Genomic DNA, 24,915 nt, shown 5'->3' on the forward strand with positions numbered 1-24,915 from the left:
ACCCACAACAATTTCTAGAAAACATTTACCCAGAGGTGAGGGCAACATTCCTTCTCCCTGGATTTCTCCACTTACCATAAAGGGTCAAGAGGGTACAGAGCGTTAAGCCAAGAGGCATCAAGTACCATTTTTTAAATCATTTTAAAATGATTTGACCTGGCCAGATATTGAACCCGCGACATCGCGCATCGTAGTCAAATACTCTACATTCATAGTACGGTTTGCATTAATATTTTGTGGAAATTCATTACCCAGAAATTACCGAGAAAGGAAAAAAGGGTAAATTGGTTAGTCTGCCAGTAACCAGTCTTTCTACAAAAATAGATTGACTTGGTCATAGCGTCAGCCTGGATTTAGGTCCCAGACAAAAATTAGGTACCCCCTGAGTTTTAAGGTTTTAAGTCCCCCCAAAGATTCATGACGTTTTTGGTAGCCCTAAGGCTTTCAATCCTCGACCATTTGTTCCACAAAAAAGGGTTATTTAATGTAAATTGTGTTGCAGTTCGAAGGTTGCAGTTCGAAGATAAAATATTTTGTTAATTTAAAAATAATGAAAAATTTCAGCTTCATGAGCTTTAAACCATTGAAATGAAGTATTCAGCCCCCACGTTAAATGATGAGATTCCAGCTCCCCCCAAGTACATTAGGTCCCCCCAAATAATTGAAACATCTTTAGCCCCCACCCTTTTTTGTTTTTTTGGAGGGTGTAACCCCCCAACTAGGAGAATGACGCAATGTTGGTGCTAAAGGTTAGGACCTTGAAACCATGACCAGACGTTGCGGTTTCGTATCGCTTCGGCATGGTTTCCGCTACGGATCGACTGTGTTAATATTGGTTTCTGAATAACTCGGAACAAGAAAATGGAGCAGTTCAGTTACGATGAAAAAAGTGGAGTGAAAACGTTTTGCTGTTATGACGTTGCAATCTCTTCTTTTTTAACGTTTCGAATTCTGCCATGAATTCCCTGTAATATTTTGACACTTGTTTCAGGAGCGATACAAAACCGTAAGTAACATCTGAATGAACATGATCTAATATTTCATCAAAAAGGATTTTCACATACCTCACATACGTATCAAATACTATATTAATCAACAAAGTTTCTCTTCAAAGAAGACAGTTTCCATTAGAATTCGACAACGCTATGAAATCATTAGTTAAACAACGATAACCATCTCGATTAATCTCACCGCCGAGAATCCAAATTACTGCATCGTCAGATATTACAACAGAATGGCCAGCACGTGGTTCCATGACGTCATCGTCGCATTTAAATGTAGCCTGTACCACCAACGCTTCAGAGGACCACGTTTTACTCTTAATGTTGTAAGCTGAATACGGTATTTTACAAAGTGTTCCGGATTTTGACCAGCCTCCTATAACGAGCATCGTCGAATCTAGAGGAACCGGATGGATTTAAAAAGAATTGAAGGAGAAAAACTACATTATAAAAATAGTAATTTGCATAAAAAGCTTTCAAGAGCACCGTGTTACTTATTATGCCCTGAAATTCTAAATTTTATCATGTTGCGCTTGATAGCTTCCTAATTATTAAACTGTTCAATAATAATACATCAATTTTCCAATTTAAACAAAATTATTGGTCCCTTAAAAATCGAAATTGTAGAAAAGCACCAGTACCTGATATTGTTTGACCATCAATCATCGTACATGTATGGTGATATCTCGGTATCGTTGGTGTGGTAACGGATATAGCAGTCCAAGTGTGTTTAGATACACTGAATGACCAAATATCGTTCAACGCTCCTAGAAAAAGTGAGAATATGAAAGTTTTTTTACTGCTATAGAACCTAGTCAAATTGTACTGGAAAAGTTATTTTTCAATATTGAATAACGTAAAGTAAAGAATTTCTTACTCAATACTTCTTTTTCGAATTGGAAGTTCGACTAGGCTCGTAGAAGTCCCTGTGGGGGTACTAGGTTTGCGAGGTGACGGGTATGTCCGAGCCGAAAATCGAAAGTCGACCCTTTGAGAGACAAAATTTTGGTGATTTTGGGACCCTTTGAGAGACTTTTTCCTAAATTTTGGTCCATTTTTTCCAAATTTTGGTTTGATTTTCACCAATTCTTGGTCAAAATTTTTGGAAATCGTGACCCTTTGAGAGAGAAATTTTTGATTTTCGTGATTTTGGGACCCTTTCAGAGACTAACTTTTGAATTTGTACCCCTTTGAGAGACTTTTGAGGAATGAGAAAAGGTACCCTTATGGCTCGCACATACCTGACACCCATTTTGCCTAAATACTACCCCCGGGGTAGAAGTAGAATGCTGCGACACGTTGAAACTTAGAGATCATACCTGATTCACAATTCCTTCCTCCAAAAAGGAACAAAAAGCGCCCGTCTGTACTCGAACAACATGAATGATAAGCTCGTGGCGGCGGTCGAATTGCGTGCTTTTCAGAACAAATTTCTCTCCATTTGCAGGTAATCAAGTCATAAATTAATGACTGGTTATTGTAAACATCATTAGAATATTTTTCACTTTCTTCTAATGAATTTAATGAAAATTCATTTGCCTCGCTCTCCCTATTACCTTGTCCACCGAATAACAATAAAGAGTTTTGACTTATCAAGTTTAGGGTATGTCCAGCACGTGGAGTTGGTCTGATCGAGTCAACTGGATATGCAATTTCCCGCCATTCTAAGTTGGCTAGATCCAGGCTCCACATTCCGTTGCTATGGCTCGATCCAGTCCAGCCTCCAAATATAAATAATTTCCCTTCCCACAATGCAATAGAAAAATTTTCAATTCCCATTGGCGGGAAAACACCGTTGCTTTCTTCACAGCTCCATCTACCATTTTGAAAATCAAAGAAATGGATCTTTCGAAACGAGCGGTATGTTTTCTCCTGAGGGAACACTTTTTGTTTTTGGCTCTCATAAACAGCGCTCACTCCACCAACAACGTATAACTTTTGATTGTAAACCACACTGCTGTGATAGCCAAGAGATTCTGGGAAATTGTATCCATGTTTTTCCATGTCTTTTATATTATTGTAATTAATTCAATCCAGTTGCTTATTTTTGTATTTATTATTGGATATTAATATTTTTAAGCTCTAAAAGAAAGAAAGTGAACGCTACCCTCCAAAGTAGAATGGGTTGTTCCATTTAATAGGCGGATTTCTTCAATGGGTATTCCGAGAAGAATATTCAAAAGGTACATTAATAAAAATTTTGGCGGATTTGGCCAAAATCCGCCAAATTAAGTTCCCGCCCAAATTTCCCAACCGCCAAAAGTAAATTTTTACGTCCGATTTTTCACAATTTACCCCTGACATCAATGTTTTCACCCTGATTTCGGATTTAAAAATCCGTCTCCCGCCAAATTAAATTCCATACGAAAAAACTTTTTCGGCCATCCGCCAAATTAAATTCTCGCCAAAATTTATTCCTTTAATGTATGGAAAAAATTGTTTTTATTCGAAAATAATCGATTTAAAAATGAGCGTAAAAATCATTTTCCATTGCAGATTCTATTGAGGAGAACCGTATTTTATTTTTTCAGTGGGTTTTTGTAACAATTCACATTTTTTTTTAAGAAAACATCTTCACCTTTAAATGTACGCCTATTACTCCTGTTTGAAGAGTAGATTGAACAGCCCAAAAATACACATAGAAACAAGTTAACCTTTTCCGTGCCCAAGTATATTTGACATTGCAGAAATTTTTCGACAGGCCCATGTCAAGTATAATATTTGACATTGCGAAATGTAGCAGCCGCACAAAAAAAAAACTGGCCAAAAACATTATAAGTCATGTCCAGTATATTTGACATTGGGTCTGGCGGCTAGCAACTGGTGAGGAAAAATATACATGCCATCTGACGCTCAAAATACTTTTTTCATTTTCTCCCGCCGAAAACAACTGCATTGCCTCGAAAAATTTTCTCAACTTTTTTGTAATTTTTTCCCCGTGGGCACGGAAAGGAAAGGGTTAAGTTAAATCGATCAATTACAAAATATTATCAGTTCAACTCTCCAATGAATTCCAAGAATTTCAAAGATGTACCTACTTATCTATCTAAGTCTAAATATCTATTTACATCAAAAAAAATCTACGCTAGGCAATAATAATAATAAATGTGTGATAATAATTTTTACTTTTTCCATAAAAAATATATTTACAGTTTGGACTAATTTGACATGAAGTGTTTCTCAGCTCACAAGAGCCTGCTAACAAAGAAAATCTTGGGCATAAAATGAAAATTAAATAAGAGATTTTTATTTCTTTTAAATTTACACTACTGCCAGTTTAACGTTTTTAAATGTTCATGCACTATTGCAATATAAAAAATTACAGCACGGACCCAATACTCTAGGGGCTGAGCTAGGTCTCGTATGCACATCGGCGTATAGTCATTTTTTCTTTTGATCATGAAAGTATAGTCTTTGAAGAGTCAGAAAACGTGTGTGGCGTTATTTGGATCAGGCACAAATTTCCATAATGGCGGATTTTAGATTTTCAACCCTTATTAGCCCTCTTATTTTTTGACTTTAAACATAGACATACTATATACCAATCGATCAGAAATTTTATGTTGATTAAGAAAAAGGTCGGAACCATGGTCTGAAAATTTTGCTATCTCGAGCTATGAAGTACTTTCGTTTTCAAAACTTAGCAAACATAATGACTTCGTATCTCTTTTTTTTCAAGCAAGAGGGCTAAAAAGGGCTGAAAATCTAAAATCCACCATTTTGGAAATTTGTGCCTGATCCAAATAACGCCACACACGTTTTCTGACTATTCAAGGACTATACTTTCATGATCAAAAGAAAAAATGACTATACGCTGATGCGCATACGGGACCTAACTCAGCCCCTAGAGTACAATAGCTAGTTGGTCAAGTGAAGTAAAATCAGTCAATACGTCACTTCCAACCAATCAGCTGTTGGGTCCGTGATGTAATGTTAGAAGATACTGTAATAGTGCATACGATGAATAAGTGCGATGTTAAAGGAATATTTCGATGTGTCTTTCTTTATGTCATATAATGTCAGTCTGTTCCTATAAAGAATCCTGCATTGTAACACGCATGCGTAATTTGTTGTTCTTTATGAAACTTGTCGTTCTTTTTGTCTATTTTTAGTAAATGCAGGATTCTCTAGATAAACCCCCTCCATAATATTCAACCAATGATTTTTCTTATACTTTCAAAATGTATAGCCACCAAAAATGTAGACGATGCTATCGCCCGTTAGAGGATAGTAAACTAGAGAAATATATATGCGCAGAGTTTACAGCCATCACGGCGGTTTACGGGGGAAAAAAGTTGCGGTAGAGTTGCTCCAATCACTGTAAACACGTCTCTTTACTCCGCCCCCGGACTAACCTCCGTTTTCAAATTCATCCCCGCCTCTTAAATTATCCCCTTCTTAACTTAAACGGGATACAATGATTATAGCTTACACGAAGAAACTAATTTAAATGTCAGGAAAATGAAATTCAGTCTTTTTGTGTGAACCAGTTGAACATAATTACACCTCATTCCAAACAACCTGGTTCTCATTGAAGGATTAAAAATTATCAACAAGGCTATCTTAAGGTTCGACAAAGCTATGTCAGTTAGCTAAAATTAGCCATAATAAAAGAAAACATCCGAATTTGAAAATAGCGATTGCTTACGCGAATCAAGTGTTTAATTCAAGTTAAAAACTGAAACGTGTTAGCTTGCATGGCACATGTATATTAAGTATAACACGGAGACTAATCTTACGGAACCAACGCTATCACGTGATCACGTCAACGATATCGCCGTCTTCTATACCGAGGCTATCCGGCGTCGATTCTCCTTCGAACGTTTCGCCGTCGAATTCAAAAATACAATTGTCATAATCCACTTTGTTCTCCCTACAAAATTGATGTAGCGCGTCTGCGAGCTTTGAGACCTATAAACAAAAAAAACAGAGGAAAATATTTATTCTAAAAGATGATTCTCAATATTCTTGATATGCGTTAGTTAAGATTACGTCATTTTTCATATCGGAAACACACACCCGAAAAAAAACGGAATTTGACCCCTGAGTTGCTATTTTTCAAATTCCGATGTTTTTGGGTGTCCCCTCAGAATTTACCTTGTCAACTTTACAAGAAAACTCCTATAATTCGAACTCATGTAATTCGAAAAATCATGTAAATCAAACAGATTTTCTGGTCCCATCAAGAAATTTTAATCATGTAATTCGAATTTTCGAAGATCTTCGAAGAGATTTCCAAGAAACGGGAGCAGAAAATGAAACAATCAACAATCAAAGACTTTTTTTGAAAAATTATGAATTTAGTATTTCATTATTTTAACTTGAAAATACAAAAAATTGTTTAAAAGTAAACCTGGAAAGACTTTTTCATCGAATTAGGTCAAAAATACGAAATCTCATCTAGTTCGAAACTCATGTAATTCGAACAAAATTCTCGGTCCCTTGAAAATTCGAATTACATGAGTTCAACTGTATCTTAAAGCAGAGATTCTCTTGTCGAGATTTACAAACCAAGATTCTTCAAATTTCTATTGATTTTTCTTTTTTTACTGTGTTTTTAGACAGGATATCTTTTGAAATTTCTGTGAGACAAAGCAAATTCCCATCTATTTCCCCACCTTCCCCCTATTTGCAATGTTCAATGAACGGTGGGACGGCCGTACACACTGGACAATGCAAGTCGGGGGAAGGGGGTATGTTTTCTACATCTTTTTACTGCAAATTCCTGTGTTTGTCTAAAACATTTTTGTCTATGGTTGTAAATATCTTTCCACATAAATTGAACACCGAGGGATAAGAAAAAGTTGTATGGTTAAGGAATGCTTGATCTCTATAATTATGGAAAATTCGATCTCTAGCAGCCAATTCGATTGACTTCAAAATATGTCATTTTTGCCCTGATTGCCAATCATTTTGCATTCGATTGAAAAAAAAATTGGCAAATGTGGCAAAATTTGACACCATAAATGCCAAATAAAAGAAATGTGGTGAATCTGACATTCTTGGCATTTTTGGAACTTACCTCCATACAAAATACTGTTCCCACGAGAACTGTGTTCTTTTCGCTCCAATTTTGCCACTTTTGGCAAAGATTTTGAAAAATAGAAGACCTTCCAATACTAAAGCCAAACAAGACGACTCAGAGTCGAAAATTTCGCACAGTGTTTGATTATTCATGATGAAATAATCATTTTAAACGACCGGGACTGGGGGAGTACTAGGGTTAGAGAATGTCAGGTCAGACCTGAGAAAAACTGGCTCCAACAGAGAATAAAGTTATCCTTACAGAGACAAGGCGAAAAAGTGACTCTAAGAACAATTTTCAAAAAAATTTCTAACCTTCTAGAGATCTTTTTTTGACTTTTCAAGTTTCGTACCTTAAATAATTCAGAGAGACTTGGGAAGGTCAAAAACCAAACCTTAGCATCAGCACATACCTGGCACCTATTAATGTCGTAATGTCTAAGTACTCCCTCCCCCTTTACCATTAAAAGAATGCAATAAATAGAACAAGGCTAGAGCTAGAGCTTTATTGCCACCTAAATGTGAACTGTCCCAGTGTGGCCAAGTTACAGTCCACATCAGTTTTTGCTGCCAATATATATGAAATTGTATATAGTTTGTATATATAGTTTTGTATATAGAACCTGACCTGTGTTGACAAATAAACAATGATATCAATCTGACAAAGTTATAAACAAAAATTTACAAAAATACAAAAGGTTTACACCTTGTAGATAAATCGAATTTGAACCAAATTAAACCAAAACATATCAAAAAGCTCAAACTCTAATATTCTGCTATTTTGGTCATGTTTGCTATTATCAATATTTTAGCCCACAAGGCTGTACAGTAACTTTTTATCTTAGAGAGGTACGTGAAATTTGTGCAGAGATTTGAAATCCTCAATGTTGAAATGTACTATAGTTTTACGTCATCACAAGCAAAAAGTAACAATCCTCACTTTACTCATCTTCTTTCCTTTTTCTTCATAGTTTCTCAATATTTCAAAAACTTTACCCTCGTTCACCTCTAATGTATCTTTCCTGTATAACTTTCTACTTTAGCATAACTTGGTGCTAAGAATTTGTTTGAAAGGTAAAGAATCTACATACTTTTGGGACGACAGACTTTGATGACAGATACAATATAATGCTATCTCAATAAAACAAAATCAAACACAATCAACTGTGGCAGGCATTTAATTTTGATGATGCCTTGGAAAATAAATATATATAAAAAGAGTTTGATTAGACCATGAGGGCTATTTTTGGCAAAATATTGCAATTAGATAAGAAAAATAACTGTTTGAAAGCTTGAAAAAGCACTAATTTGGAAAATTACATGAAATATTTTAAATTTGGTGGAAATCATAGTGAAATTTTTAAACCAATTTTCTTTCTGCAAAAGTTTTTTACCTTTTTTAAAAAGCTAAAACTTTGTTACTGCTGTTATTTGCATTGCATCCATATCTTTGAGACGTGAAGTTACAAATTTTTTGAGAATTTTTTGATTGACTTTACAGTAGAAAATTGATCCCGAGCAGGTCGATCAAATTTGATAACAATCTTGTCATTGTTTCCCTCACTCACATCCATTTGGGTTGACCCGGGTCAAGGCTCATAGACTTTCCAAGTGAACCGTTGCCAGTAGGAATCGAAACCTTTGAAGCCTGTGTAGTATTCAAGGTTAATGACCACTATCCCACGAAGCGCCCATCCAACATGCCAGACTCTCCCATTCGATACAATCGATATCCCTTTCCAATCGATTACTAATCAATAAATAATTGATGGATTGGATATCGATTGTTTTTGATAATCGATAGGCAATTATAATCAAGATTTTACGGGAAGCTTTTGATTGGCTATCAATTGATGGATTTTCCATCGATTTACTCTAAAGCTGTTCGATATTGTTCGCAATCAATCAACAGCCAATCGACGAAAAACCAATCTATTATCAGTTAGAATAGTCTTGATTACCTATCAATTCAATGATTATTGAAATCAATCGATATCCAATCAATCGGTTGGTTAGCGATTACCGTAACTTGGTCTAATGTGTCGACTCCCCTCCTCTAATTCCGACTCCCTTTTTATCAGCTGAAATTTATAGAAAGATTGAAACTGTTTTTCTTTGCTTATATAGTGGTCAGAGAGGAATAATCCTTTTTCAATCAGTGATTCAAGCTTTCATATTATTCCTTTCTCTAAAGAAGGGTGTCGGAATTTAGACGAGGGATGTCGTTATTAGACCAACTACTTACAGTAGTCATCAATTGGAAATAGTTATCTAGAGTGGGAGAGTCTGGAAACTGACACATCTCACCTACCTACCGTGAAGTCGGGTAACTTGCATCAGTGGAGGGAAACTTGCATAGCCATCAATCAAATGACTGACCAATCAAAGCAACAAAATTTCAAAACAAATGAACTACGCAGCTCCGCACACAGCTCTAGTCTATCATTTTTGTTTTGATTTAACTTTGTATTTAATGACCAGACGGGTCATTCATTTGAGGGCCAGAGGGCTATGCATGTTTGCCTCCACTGATGCAAGGTAAATACCCGATCTCATCCCCTGCCATAAATTTTTCTGTGAAATACTTAGTAAACTAGGTCACAGTTTGCTTCAGAGCAAACTGGTGCGACCGCTGTTTTACAGAGCAATTAGCATTTCTTCAGCAGTCAACAGAACAACATCCATCACAAATCATGTATGATACTTCATAAAAAATGAAAAACAGCAAATGTAAAGTGCAATAACTAACAATGTCAAAAATAATTGCAGAGGACCGAGAGAAGTAAAAACAAAGACTACCTCTGAAATCAAAACGCTTGCATCCTATTTAACACGCTGAACTTTCTAAGCCACCGTACCGTCCACCCATACCTCTCTGGGCCACCATACACGCGGGATATCTCTTAGATATTTGCGTGGTTATCTCCCTAATATTCAGCCACCAAAAATGAAAATTAAAGATGGTAACTCAAGTTGCACGATTTCACTTTCGATTTCAACTTTCAACCTCCCAGACTCCGTAAACAAAAACACGACGGTAAAAAACCGCCTTCAGGCGGTCGATGATAATCTGTCTTACAACACAACTTAATCAAATATCAACAAATAATTCTACCTGTAAAAATGAAGATCATACTTGTCTGTTGTCTGTGTACACAAACATAAAATACTATGCTAAAAGAAATATAATCTTCTTTAAGTACTCTAAAAACACTAAAAACATGACAAAAATACAAAAAAACAGAGCAAGTCTGACAGCATGCTGAAATCCGCCATTAAAAAAAAGAGCAATGTTTACGAATGCTTGGTCACGCCTACCAAACACTTGCAGACCGGAATCATTAAATTTTATCTTAGCGAGTGAGTCCATATTTCAGAATTTTCGAGAATGTTCTAGAAGTTTCAACTACTTTCGTTTTCTAATTTTTCTTCCGCACCGCCGCCGCCGCCGACACGAAAGCCTATCGTAATACTTTCGCTATGCGAAATTAACAAAGCCGATCGGCAATTCAATTTGATTGAAAAAATATCCCGCGCGTATAAACACTTCGCGCTTTACAAACGCTGACAGAAAACTGCTGACGAAGCATCACAAAACGGAAATCAAAATGGTGGCGTAGCGGTGTAAGATTTTTCCACAAAACTGTGAACTTTTGACATTGATATTGTGGATTTCCCAGCTGGCACGCAACGTTGTTTCAACGTTTATCTAATGTTCATAACGTCCATATAACGTTAGATGAACGTTGAAACAACGTTATGTGCCAGCTGGGTTGGCAAAGTTGGTGAGTATGACAAATTTTGAAGTCAATCGAATTGGCTGTAGACGTCTAGTCATGGAGTGAGAAAAAAACCTAAGTAGACCAACCAAGACAACCGTTTCAGAGAGAGTCGATTGTAGATCTTTTATAATTCTTAATAGAAAATTGGACATGAATTCCTTTTAGGTTGCACCACTAACCTTTATATATCCCTGGACAAACCTATAACCGCTACCTTTGATCAGAACCTTTTTGAAAGTGGTACCCGAAAAGAAGCTATTGCATGAAAAATGGCAGCTTTCAAATGCATAAATTTGATTTTAATTTGGCATTAATTAACCGTCGCTATGTAACTAGAGAATAAATTCATTTAAAGATGGTAGAAGGCATAATTTATGTTGTACCGATTGAAAATGGAAAGTAAAGACCTAGAATAAGGCTCTGTCAACGTAGGAGTTTTACCTAGCAGGACCACTATATCGGACCCGTATTCGTTTTTACACATTGACTGATGCGAGTTGACTGAAGAAGCCAATTTTCACACTTTTTTAAAATGTTTCAACTTGATGGTGGTAGAAGTGGGGACAAGGGCAAAAACGGCAAAAGTGTAGATGAAAAAATTAACCTCGTCGATGCATTTAAACCGCTATTGAGTATTGCTTTAATTAGGATAGCACTTTCAAAAAAAATCTTCGATCAAAGAATTTGCCTAACCGGGACTGAGGAACTCCCTCCAGGGTACACATAAGGCATGCGAACCAGACTCGCGAAACACTTCCATTTTTTTGACATCGTAATACGGAGCCTAGAATTCTTCCCAGAATCGCATCACTTAGAAAAAACTTAGGAGAAAAAAGTGAGAACAATTTGGCTGAAAAATCTACCCTTACGGTGAAATTCTTTTACCAAATTAAGGCAAAATAGGTAGATAATTTTACACCCTTAGAGTGCACTTTTTCTCATCTTTGCTCATTTCGACCCTTACAGTGCACTTTGGGACGCTTGATAAAGGAGCATTAAGGGCCGCACGTACTGTAGGTCATGTACCTTGAGTACCAAACCCCCCGGCAAACAAACACACAAGCAGAGAACCTGATAACAGACCTTGTTAACGTTATATTCCTTTCTTGTTCGTTTTTCATTTGATTGAATTTTGATGGTTATTTGGTTTTCGTCGTCTTCGATGTTGGTCACACCATTACTGTCGACGATTATACATTCTAAAGAGAACAAACAGAATGACTCAATGTTGGTTTAATCTGTTACCGCATACAAAACAAAAGGGCTTCTGCTCATCCTCTACCAAAAGAGTTTTTTACATAGGAAGTACATCCAAGAGGTCTGCAATTCAGATTAACAAAACGACTGTAGGCAAAAGCAGTATTTGTTATGTTAATTATATTTGGCTGCTATCAATAATAAGCTTAGCTAGACAATCATTCACAAGTCTAAAACAAGCCCGTACTTTGTTCTTTATCCACAATTTTTTTTTACAATTTTGACGTTTCTAACCATACCGCATACACACGGATTTCCAAAGGGAAAGAGAAATTTATGATTTTAGGAGGATATGGTGGTCCCTTATCTTTCTTTTTCTTCTCTACCCTACGTCATGAAGCTACTGTGCTAGGAAAAATGGAAACTAATAGTGTAAGCTGCTTCAGTTTCAACCCACTTTAGTAGGGCAACCCTTAGGATCAGTAGCATCTCAACCACTAGTCTCAAAGTTCTATCTACTTTCGAACCAATCACCTTTGGTTGGAGTCCCACGAAATATGCAATGCATCCTAAGGGTTGGGCCCCTACCACTTTATTTTATTTCATTAAAAAATTTTCATACCAATGATACTTGCCACCGTCAAGTTCAAAGCATCAGGCCGATCTGATTGGTTGAGATTACGATTCTTGTACGTTAGAACGATGTTGCTTTTACTGACCTCCTCGTTCGTTGCAATCATGGAAAAAAGCTCGTCCAAACATTTGTGCTGGAAATAGTAAGAAGGATAATCAGATGGTTTGAAATACCCTATCGGCCAAAACTTATTCGGCCTTGATTTTAGTCGGCCTTTATCATTAGTCGTCCCTAATTTTAGTCACCTCGTCAAAATTTAGTCAATAAGGGCCGACTGATAATTTTAAGACCGACTAAAAATTTGAGCCATTTCTAAATTTGCTCCAAGGTAATACCGATATGAAAAGTGGATTAAAAGAAAAGCTTAATTATAAAGTTTTAATTTGACCCAAATTTTTAGTCGGCCCAAATTTTTAGTCGGTCCTAATTTCAGTCACTTAGGGCCAACTAAAATTTCGGCCGATAAGGTATTTGACATGTGCTGTCATCCTTCTACGGTCTTTAGCAACCCTTGAAAGCATTCAGTCTATTCATGAATTTTCGAAAGTTACGTCACAATTTTTGACGAATCAAATGGCTAAAAATTTTCACGTGACGTTTGAAAATCCATCCCACCTCACCTAGCCGGAACAACCTGCCTCCATATGAACAGTCCCTAACTCTTTTTTAAAAGGACAACATATGTATCAAAATTTCAAGTTTGCAATATGATATGAATGACCCAATTTCAAGAAAATTTAAACCTAAGAAAGTAACCAGGAAAAAAGAAATGAGAGAAAAGAAATTGACAAAAGACCATGGAAACTGGCTACAAGCTAGAAAATCCCAATCTCAAAATCTCAAACGCCTCGATTTGTATCGTTCTCGGACGTATACGAAAAGTAGCTAACTAAGTCTGCGACCGCAGTTGGAGATGACCCGAAGGTTCCTCTTTCGATAGCTATCTACCCGAAGATTGCTCAACTTACCCTTGATCCTTCACTTAATTGCTGGGCATCAAGCAGAGAGGCATCAAGTACCATCTTTGGTATAACCCGGCTGTGGGTTGAACCCAAAACCTTGCAAACCGTAGCCAGATGCTCTACCACTGCACTACGATCGCTGAAAAAGTAGCGGGACAAATACTATAATTGCGCGAAGACACTAAAAACTTCTTGACTTTGGCGTAAAACCAAAAGATGATTTTCATACTAAAGAGTATCCGATTCATGGACAGTTTTTTTGTGAACTTGAGTCGAAATTTCATGAAATAATCACCAAATAGACTCTTTGCTATCTGCAAAAACTCGACCCGTTTGAAATTATTTTTAAGGGTATCTTAGTCACCCGACTTATATTCTCGAAAGTATCTTATTGATCTCTAACTACTTGACGGGATCGGGCTTCCCATATGAAACAAGCTTGTCCAGTTTTAGAGCTGAAAAAGTCCACCCGCCATCTTGGCTTTCAATTCTGATCATTAACTGCCCGATTCGAATGTTGTGAAAATCGAACGTTCGAAAATCCAAAGTAGAATCAAAAGACAACATGGCGGACTTGTCGACTTCAAAACTAAACTGAACACACTTTCACGGGAAATCTGTGAACAGTTATTCTATCTAGCGTGTAGAAGAATATGATATCTATCTTTGAACCCCAGTAAATCTTTATAGATAGATCAACAATCCTGGCCATAAATATTGGAATTTTCTTCTATGAACTACCACTGGCTCCTTCCCTTCTCCTTCCCTTCCCTCCCTCCCTCATTGTTGATAAGCTGCAGGAATAAATCAGAGCTCAACAATGGGCGAGAGGGAGGGAAGACACTTTAGTACCAGTATATATACTACAAAAGCTGAAAAAGATGTTTGTTCCAATTGTTTACGGCCAGGATTGTAGATAGAGTCGATATTTTAAGTGGATAGCCCAGTAATCTAGGACTTTTAGACAGTCTTTCGATTGTTTTCACGGGGTCCACGGCCAGCCGGCTCGGCTATCTATGAACTGAACGGAACATTATCGTAAGGAGCGGGGATTCAAACCGCGAATCCCTTGTTTGAGACGCTGACGAAATTGACCACTTGGCCATCGCCCCTGGGTGCTTGATATAATATCCAATGGAGCTATCGGTAAAAACAATTTAACAGTAGGGAATACTCAAATACAATGTTTTACCAAATTAATTTTATTTTTATTCAGTTTTATTTATAAGATGTAAGATCAGTCAAATTGGTTCAATCCTTATTAAAGTAAATTAAAAATAACATATTATACTGAGTTAATTACATAAACTTTTAATGATAATTGAAATACCAAATTAATTCCATTTTTATTCCAGTTTTATTTATAAGATATAAGATCAGTCAAATTGGTTCAAGCCTTATCAAAGTAAATTAAAAAGAACATATATGGTGAAGATCAGAGATATGATATATATATCCTCAAGGAGAGCAAGTGTTGAAAATACTAAATAAAATAAAGATGAAACGTAAAAAGGGACTAATATTTTTATAATTATACGTTTTTTTCTATTTTTTTGAATTTTTTTAAATAACCAAACCAGATATATTGGAGTCGTTCATAATGCGTGTAATACAGTGAGTAGTTATATGATAATACGATTATTTTAAAGGATTTAGTTTGTATACACGTTTTTTTTTTTATAAGAACGTCAAAAATTTTCGAAGCCTTCGGATGTTCTTAGTTTTTTGGATTTGAAGCCTAAAAATGTTCTTAAAATGTTCTTATTTTCAGCATTTTTTGAGCATTTTGATGTAATTTCTTAAGAAATTGCATGTTTTTAAGTCTCCAAAGCCTTAGTATGTTCTTAGAATGTTCTTAAATTTTTGGGCCTCGAAGCCTTATGTTCTTATATAGTTTGTTCTTATAAAAAAAAAAACGTGTAAACTAAAATTGTTCCCTCCATTACTTTTTGCTTTATTATTTCTCCTATATCTGAATAAGTGGTCTAGCTTGCTAGACTAGAACATATACTGAGTTAATTACATAAAGTTTTATTGATAATTGAAAATAAGTCATCATAGTAATTGAAAGTCATTATTTTCTCTATAATGTTACAGTTTTTCACATCCGGTTTAGCTTTACCAGGAGGCAGAAATCCGCAAAAATGGTAGTTTGACGGTATTGATGCTTGTTTTCTGCAGACTGAAGAATAAAATGTAAAGCCATCGTTTACGTAATAGAAAACAGTTTCGTTTTTAAGGGAAAACTCTGAAGCCAGTTGTTTTATTTTGAGATTGGAACTACCAGGCAACTTCTTTAAATATGGAGTCCAAAACTTTTGGTGATCCTTGTACCATGTTTCATGAAATATGATTTCCAAAGGAGCCGAATTTATTTTCTGGCGTCGCTTATTAACATGATTCAAAACATTGAGAGCCATCGGGAAAAAGAGATCATTCAATATAAAGACAATTATATTGATTTGGGTAATTCCCTTAAGGCAAGCTTCATTGAAATACGAATCATCTACCGGTAACGCTTGATAAAACTCGAATCGGTTAAAATTTGGATTCTTCAATAAATCAAAGACGGTTTCTGAACCAATATCTTCTACTTCTCTCAGAATTAAATGATGCGACGGAGGTAGCCACGTTTCCCAATAATTAACCAATGGGCTATCGTCAACTGTGCATTTGACAAGGATATTCCATTCTCTCACATCCTGAAGCCTTTTTAAATGATAGGTGAGCCTATTTTGAGGTATCCAATCCCTAGAGATGAACATTGTGTTCAATAATATAAACAAAGATCTGCTACCATCAACAAGTTTCGGATCATTATATAAATTCCCTAAGAATGTTAACACTTTTTCGGTCAGTTCATCTCTCATATGCGCTTCAAATCGATCACCGCCGCTTTCGATTACGTATAAACTCGATTCGTCTCCATGCCAATGAACCACACGATCCAAAAGTGGTACAAAAACATTGATAGTGTAACAAGGGCTTAATGCTAAGTTTCGAACATATAGGCGAAGAAAATCTATGAATTGGTTATATGGCGAATAACGGTAAAAAAATTTGCCGAATTGATAATTAATAATGGTGATATGTTGTTTTGAAGTACATAAACTGTCAAAATTATGAAATGATTGCTTTTCAATATCCCCTTTTGCTTGTTGACAAGACAACAAAATGATTGGTGATAAAACAAAGCAGAGAAAGAACTTCATTGTTGACCAGAAAACCAGTTTCTTCTTGATGTTTAGTTTGATTTTTTTTCTCGGTGAATCAATTCTTCGTTTCAGATGTTTGTTTTTCTTTTGACTTGTTTGCTACACATTTGAAATTAAAGAATGAGTGATATCGTTGGCTTGCTCATAAATTTTAATTTAAAAATTTTTTGAAATTGAATTGATACGGATGTGGAGCAAGATTGGTCAGAAAGTTTATATCAGCACTGTCCTGATATATAGTCTGTCTCAAAATATTTTGCAGCTGAAACAAAAATGTGTCTGATATGAAACGGATACACCTATGTAAAAATAAAACCTTAAAATTCTTCATTTCAGTATATTATTTCCACTATGTCCTGCTATGTCATTAAACATCAGTTTTTCGATATTAAGAATTGGTTTGAAGGCAAAAACTATATACCCTAGAAATCACTCTCAAGTTCCCCTTTAACTAACCTGATAACAGCTGTGGAGTTTTCTTAACGTGACACTTTGAATTTGTAAAGGCCGCTGACAACTAACTGTATATTTCCACCCACGTCTTTAGATCTTCAGCGTACTGGGCCATGCCCCCCCCCCCAATATTTGGCAAAGTAATTTTTTTTTACTTTAAAAAATCTTATATATACCGCTTAGAGGGGTAAAATAAGGGTGAAAAGTCGAAAATTTTCTTCGTCGCCCAACCATGGTGGGTGACATATTTTTTTGGCCCCCTCAATTCACATGACGGGGGCCATGGGCCAGAAAATACGCAACCTGTCATGAGGTTACCTTTAACCAAACTCCAACATAGAAAGAAAGATTTAAAAATGAACCGTTCTCTCAGTGTCAAATCAATTTATCTGCTCCATACATTTTTCCTTTATTTAAAGAAAATATTGACCATTGAAATTATCTTCCTGTGGTAAACAATATGAAGAAATGAATCGTTCTTGTTCGTCATCAAAAAAAAATTCCAAGAAAACTTAACAGGAAAATTTTGCTCTCTTAAAAATAATGATTTGTTAAGACACGATTTTTTTATAAGAACATCCAAAATTTTTAAAACCGTCGGATGTTCTTATAACTTTTTGAGATTTAAGCCTAAAAATGTTCTTGCCATGTTCTTAGTTTCGACATTTTACGAGCATTTTTCTTAAAAATCGGGTGTTTTAGAGTCCGCGAAGCCTTAAAATGTTCTTAAATGGTTCTTAATTTTTAAGCCATCGAAGCCTGAATGTTCTTATATAGTTTGTTCTTATAAAAAAACATAGAATGAATTTTTAGTGATGGAACATTGCCATATGGTAAACAAGGCGGGCTATATGTAGTTGTTTTTTTCCTTAATTCTTTCATACCTTTTATACTGACTTCCCCGTTTTTAAAAAAGAGTCCTCAAAATAATCTGAGTAGCTTTAAAAATAATATTTTCTTTAAATTCATTGATAATCTTAGGTGCCAAATAAACGGCCCCCTGCTTGTTAATTTTTCAAAAATCTTCCAACCTCCCCGGACCTTATTAGGACCCCCCGTTTATTAATTTTTAAGAATATTTTCAGCTGTCATTTTTGCTCTTAATAGCCTGATTTTAGCCTATATTTACTTGTTTTTTGGGGTTTCAGAAGTACAATTTCCACCCCCCGGCAATAAGGTCCCCCCCGTTTCTTAAAATTTCGAAAATTTTCCAACCCCCCCCCGTTTATTTGGCACCTAAGAGTACAAGTTCCTTGATTGATAGCACAGCGGTTCGAAGTTCCCTTTTCAGTCAACCCCATCTCAAAGTAAGAAACTCTCAACCCTTTTATTCCGGAGCCTTTTTGAGTCGACCATTCAATCTTGCTAATACAGTTGACGCTCTATAGTTCGATTTTCAAGGGAAATTGGATTTTTATCGAATAAGGGAGCGTATCGAATAGTAGAGCGTAGTTTATGAGAGTTCCTTACTGACGGGACCTTACAATATTATCGAATAATGGAGCGTATCGAATAGTAGAACGTCGAATTAGAGAGCGTCGACTATACCTTTTTTTCTTTATCTAATAAGTTTTTGCTTAGGAGATGACCAGGATGTAAGATTTAGCGTTAAAAGCCCTGAAGAATGAAGCCACTTGTTTCACATCCAAAACGCGAGACTCAAGTTGTTTTCATACAAACGCCGGGTTGAAAGTAAAACATATTGCTAGTAAATTTCATGAAATATGTCAGGTGAAAACGAAGAAATCACAAGAATCAATCCACAATTCTTAATATGCAGCGTAAAGGCCAGTCTCCACATTCGCGCGAAATAGGCGACAGTTTTTTTCTTAACCTTTTTTGCCTAAAGAAAAGATTACGTCATAAAAAAAGTTTCACGCAAACAAAATAATATCGCTCATGTCGCGCGAAAGTGGAGACCGGCCTTAAATCTTAATGAGGTTTCACTTTTTTTTTGTTTTGGAAAGGTTGAAGGTTCCACTGTAGCCTACCGAGTTTCAAACTCAATGAATGTCCTTACTAACCAACCAATCAAATCAGATCATAATATTAAAAACATCAAGATCTTTTGGTACAATCAGGGTCGAAATATTTTGGGAATTTTGGTTAATTCCTCTTTTTCAACAATTTAAAGTTCGGGCGAAAAGTTGCTTTTGGGCAAATTGATAAATTTATTCGAATATTTCAATTCGGGAGGGGTTTATAGACTTTCAGGCTATATCCTGAGCCCTATTAGACCATTCTTGGACTTTTAGTTGCTCAGATCCTGAGTTTAATTCTAGCGTTAAAACTCAGAATTAAAACTCTACCCGTCCAACCAAGTCGTTTTTGGCTATAAGATTTTGTGAGAATTTCCCTTTTTTCTCAAATATTATGACTTTGATTGTAGTTGCCCTTGGAGGGTTTTTGTCAACATCACACCATTGATCTATACACTTGCTTCTTTCAAGACAGGTTTTGTTGTTTGAAAGTGACCATGATGATAGAATTTTGTTTTATCAGCCAAGATAAATCTTCCCTCAACGTAAGCACAATCTCGAATTAAAGAGGAATTTTGCTGAAGACGGCATTAGAGGATACCAAACGAATTCACTTTACTATAGGAGCATTGATACTTGGTAACGGTTTAGCAACCAATGTTGTAAATGCACCGTCCGTAGGGAAATTCAAACTAGAAATGACAAATCAATGGGATGGTAAGATCTATAAATTGTAAAGATGTAAGATTGTTTCATAGAGGTCAATAGACCTGAGAAATACACTTCTATAAATCAAATCAGAATCGTTGTTTGAATTTGAATTTTGATCCTGAACAATAAAACATTGGACCCAACTTCTGTCCGTTAGGTAATGATGTAAATAACAAGTAATTCTCTCTTTTTATCTTACATGTTTTTTTATAAGAAAAACTATATATGAATATAAGGTTTCGATGGCCAAAATATTAAGGACAAGTTAAGAACATTTTAAGGCTTTGAGGACACTATAAAACCCTATTTCTTAGAAAAATGGACAAGATTAATCACAAAGCGGTGAAATTAAGAACGTATTTAGGCTTAAAACTTAAAAAGTTAAGATCATCCAATGGCTTCAGAAATTTTGGATGTTCTTATAAAAAAATAAGGGTATTTGAAATAAGCTTATTCAGCACATGGCAACACAAAAATTATTGCTCATCTTTCTCTAAAAACACTCATTTATTATGATGCATGTTTATTATGACGAGTGAGTGACCTCATTAAACAAGATGACCTCTTTTGATTCGATTTTGATGATATTTGTTTTTTTTATTATTATACAACAACAATAAAAATTCTAGCAATAAGAGTCATATACCCCCTTTGTACTTTTAAGGCTGTATCAATAAAAACATCAATTGCTGTGTAGAAAACAAAAACAAAATCCCTTTTAAGAGAAATGGTACGTACAATTATGATTAGTCTACAGAATAGACAGAGCAAGGCTTTTAGTTTTAGGCCTTACTTTAGAGTAGGAGTCTCACGCTCGAAACGAAGTAAGATATGACGTAGCCTAAATTATGATTGGCTGATTTCAATACATGACTTTCTCTGACAGCCTTTGATCCAGTGATAGCCTAGCCTGGACCCATACTATTACTAACTATTCTCCAATTTCTCAATGCCCACATGAATGAGTGAAAAATTAGTATTAGTGACATTTGAGATTTTCGAATAAAAAGCCACCAAAACCGCCGGAAAGACTGCTAATCACAAGTTTGTACTGGGCTTTTCCAGAAAGAAATTTTACCCCACTCTTGAGGATATTGATTTTTCAAAGTATCGAACCCCCTGGATATCCTACTGATTGCATTCAAAAATATAACCCCAAAAAGTGAGGTTTTCAATCACAACCACTTTTTAGCCCACAGCGTTGACATTCTTGTGGCTGCTGTGAAGTACAAAATTCCATAAAATAAGGAAATTGATGAGCTTTCCAAAAATGTGGCCCTCTTTGAAGTTGAGTGATTTAGTCTTGAAATATAAGATGGCAAAGTGAGGACAGGTTTTGTGGCTGTATGTCATGTGGCTCACTCAACAGGTTGGCTTATTATGTGCTGTCCTGCTTTAAAACTTCAATATTTTTTAACCGTTTTTCTTGAAATTGGTAGTTTAAGGTCTTAAGATACTTATGGGTTTAATTTGTGGCTGCAGGGTTTTCAATAGGCTTGAAATGTGGCTTCAATCAAAGCATATATGAAAAGAATCGTCAACTTTGAGCCGCAATTCTAGCTCAATGACCCAATAATTTTGGTTCCATTTTTTATATTTTGTGGATAAACCCTTTTGCTACGAGTTCCATCTGAAAAAAATGATTTTTACTCATTGAACAAATTTGTGGCTGCTGTTTTATCAACATAGTGTTTTTCTTGATTTGTGCCGCAATTTTGGCCCATTTTACAAAAAAAAATTTTTCAACCTGCTTCAACCTACTTTTAGAACCAATATTGTGAAGTTTCGTTTGAAAAGAGTTATTTTTAAAAAGGATATTCAAATTTCTTTTTTTTTGCTGTTTTTGAAAACCTCACACAATTTTTGAATGCCATCTACTTTATTAATAAAAACCCCCTTGACATTCGCTCTTAAAAACATGCTTAACCCCCTGGATATCCTCTCTTATAAAGATGCTTACCCCTGGATATCGTATTTTTTACTTGAAAAGACACTTAACCCCCTGGATATCCACTTTTGAACAAAAATCGTTAACCTCCTGGATATCCGATATCCTCAACAGGGACTATTTCTGGAAAAGCCCATTGTTATTAAAAGTATTCAAATATTAACCATCTACTTGTAAGCTCTGAAGAATCCTAATTAGACGTGGTTTCCTAACTAGTGCCAGCCCTTGAATTGCTTTTAGCCAAAAAAACAAAACAATTCGAGGTATATATTGTGGCAGGTGGAATAATACAGAAAAGACTCCATTTGCATCTATCACAAGGGTACTGTCAATATTAGGAATCGAACAAAAAAGGTTTACCCTTTACCAAGTAACTCCAAGAAAACTGTTGCAAAGACAAAATTTCATAATGATGGCCTAAATTATATGCTAATTCTTTTTTTTATCATCACAAAATATTCTTTTAAAAATCCCACCCTCCAATTAAAACCCCATCCCCATAAGCGAATTTTCAGAAAGGCACTTCCCCTCTAAAACAATTCTAAAATAGAGCTGAAAACCAATGTGTATTTTGATATTACTGTATCTAAAGAAAGTAAAAGAAAAATCTATTTCGTACAAAAACCTGAAACCATCAATTCAACCATTATTGACGACCATACACTACAAACAAAAATGAAACGAACACTTTCACATAGGTATGTCAATACAAAACAAAAGAAGAATGCACAATTAATAGAAACAAGACAATCAACAAAGATACCAACAATTCAAAGAACGGCAAGATGAAGAAAGATACAGAGACTAGAGTCAGGTGTGGCCTTGAGTCAGTGCTCTCTATAGACTTAGAAATATTCTTAAATAAGATCCCTGTTGTTTCAAAAACCCCTCCTACCATGTACGAGAAATTTAAAAGATTGTAAAAAAGTAAAAGGAGTAGCTGTACTACCTTCGGGACATGATATCTGACGAGTGAACCATGGATTTTGATTTTCAATGAAATTGTTTCTTCTTCTGGGGTCAAATCAAGTATTGAGATACTATTGTTTGATGCGTTTGGTGTGTCAAGAGATATTGTTTCTCGTAATCTGCTCAGTAGAGGGTTACTAAGAGGAAAAAGTAAAATCACCTTGGTAAGAGGAAAGACTTTGGCAAGCACCAAAATAAAAGTCTCAAAGAATTCTAATTTGGGTTACTAATCTTCTCTAAAAAAAAGTTTATGTGAATTTTACGACCCTTTGGGTCACATAGTACGTACGCACTAAGGGGGGGAGGGGGTCTTCTCAAAAGCGTATGCTTGCGTACGGGGGGAGGGGTCAAAGGAAAATGTACGTACGCAGAGAAAGAATTTTTCATAGCCCTTTTTTGCTTGTTTTTTGTCGATTTTTAAGCTTCTTATACGCATCAAGGAAAGAAAAAGTTTCTTAATAAAAATTGAGTTTCATGTATGAAATAAAGGTCCTAACCAAACGATTTGAATTCGAAATTTTCTTCAACCGAGGGGGGGGGTGTGGATGAAAGGTACGTACTTACCAGGGAGGTTAAAGCCATTTCCGCACGCTTCTGACAGGGGGGGTATTCGATTTTCGACATTTTAGTGCGTACGTACTATGTAGACAGCCCCTAATGTAACCAAATTTCAATCTTTCTGGGGGCAAAAAAGTTAAAATTTTCCTATTTTTCCTACCCTTAGTGTGTCGAAAAAAGGTACCCTTAATTAAGGGTAGCACGTACCCATACCCTTCATTTGCCTAGTATCCCACCTTCCTGGGTTTTCACCTGACTGAAAAATCATACCTTGCTTTATGTACAGGTGTCGTAAAGTTTTCATCAGGCGGTGGCGGCGGTGGTGAAGGTGGCGAATCGTTTTCTATGCTAAATTTAAAAAATTACCAGCAACAATGAGATAAAGAGATTCATACTTGATTGAAAATATAATGAAAAAAAGTTTAACGATTGCAAAGGTCGTATTCCATAATTTCCCAGTCCTATTGATACCCATACAAAGTAATTCACCCTATATTCTTCACTAAGAAGTACCCCTATATTGTGAATTGTCAGTGTCATCCATGGCCCTGTTTGATAATATGCAAATTCTCTGCCAGGTTGACTTTTAGCAATTTGATATTAGAGCTTCCTTTACAATCATGATCGTAATATTTGAGAAAAAAAGGCAGATTCCCTATAGCCACAACAATTTGGAAGTGCTCTAATTTAGGTTGGAAGAATAGAGTTTTAACCCTGAGTTTTAACGCTAGACTTTAAGATCTTAGGATCTGAAGATCAAAAAGTTCAAAAATGATCCAATAAATAAGGCTCAGAACATAGCCTAGAAGTCGATTAAACCCCTCCCTAATTAAAATAACCTGATTAAATTTAACAGATAGCCCAAAGCGAATTTCTCGCCCGTATTTCAAATTTTGAAAAATGAGGAAGCAACAAAAATTCTCAAGAATGTATTTGTAGAATACCTGTTTTCTGTATCATTTTTGTCAATACATTCAACTACATCATCATTACCATCATCACCACTGTTCTCGGAAGATGAGCTATCTGACTCAGAGTCAGATGAAGAGCTTGAAGAATCTGAAAATTTTATTGTTTCTTTTTCATTTTTAAATCTTTTGAAGGTTAATGTCTTTTTATTATTATACTGGAAAATGTCATCATTGTCTGAATCTGTTGTTGAATTTTGGCTTTCATCGTCCTCTCCAGAACTTATCATGGTCCGTTTCATTGCAATTATTAATTCTTGTTTACTAAAGGAAAAAAATGGTACATAATGAACTAAAGAAAAATAAGGAAATAAGACTACAAGCCAGAAACAATAAAAATGATGGCATTTCTTACTAAATATAAAAGATTTGAAAAAAGGGGTGGACTTAAATGTTTGCCGTCACCCAACCCTAGATTTTAGAGGTGGGTCAATGAGAAAAAAGATTTATGCTGACAATTTATGAAATTTTTATCACTGGAAGGCTTATAGTTTTTTTACTTATTCAAAACTTT

The 24,915-nt window shown here is 35.6% G+C and overlaps 1 protein-coding gene across 1 annotated transcript; it reads right to left on the bottom strand.

The window, feature by feature from the left end:
* Window positions 1-5,678: 5,678 nt before the first annotated feature.
* On the bottom strand, window positions 5,679-24,664 carry LOC136817681 (NFATC2-interacting protein-like). Its single transcript, XM_067073999.1, has 6 exons — window positions 24,378-24,664; window positions 23,704-23,781; window positions 22,856-23,012; window positions 12,627-12,771; window positions 11,891-12,006; window positions 5,679-5,912 (listed from the first exon to the last, which is right to left on the bottom strand). The coding sequence occupies exons 1-6, from the start codon at window positions 24,641-24,643 to the stop codon at window positions 5,754-5,756; spliced, it is 921 nt and encodes a 306-aa protein (XP_066930100.1). The 5' UTR covers window positions 24,644-24,664; the 3' UTR covers window positions 5,679-5,753.
* Window positions 24,665-24,915: the final 251 nt, after the last annotated feature.

Source organism: Clytia hemisphaerica, unplaced genomic scaffold (genome assembly GCF_902728285.1).
Source record: "Clytia hemisphaerica strain Z4C2 unplaced genomic scaffold, Clytia hemisphaerica genome assembly, whole genome shotgun sequence".
Taxonomy (NCBI): Eukaryota; Metazoa; Cnidaria; class Hydrozoa; order Leptothecata; family Clytiidae; genus Clytia; species Clytia hemisphaerica.

What these genes read in the sequence shown, in the direction of transcription:
- LOC136817681 (XM_067073999.1), bottom strand. Translation starts at nt 24,643, where the DNA reads ATGAAACGGACCATGATAAGTTCTGGAGAGGACGATGAAAGCCAAAAT. An exon ending in GACGGTGGCAAGTATCATTG is followed by an intron (nt 12,007 to 12,626) that starts GTATGAAAATTT and finishes TGTTCTCTTTAG; the next exon opens with AATGTATAATCGTCGACAGT. An exon ending in AGGAATATAACGTTAACAAG is followed by an intron (nt 5,913 to 11,890) that starts GTCTGTTATCAG and finishes TTTTGTTTATAG; the next exon opens with GTCTCAAAGCTCGCAGACGC.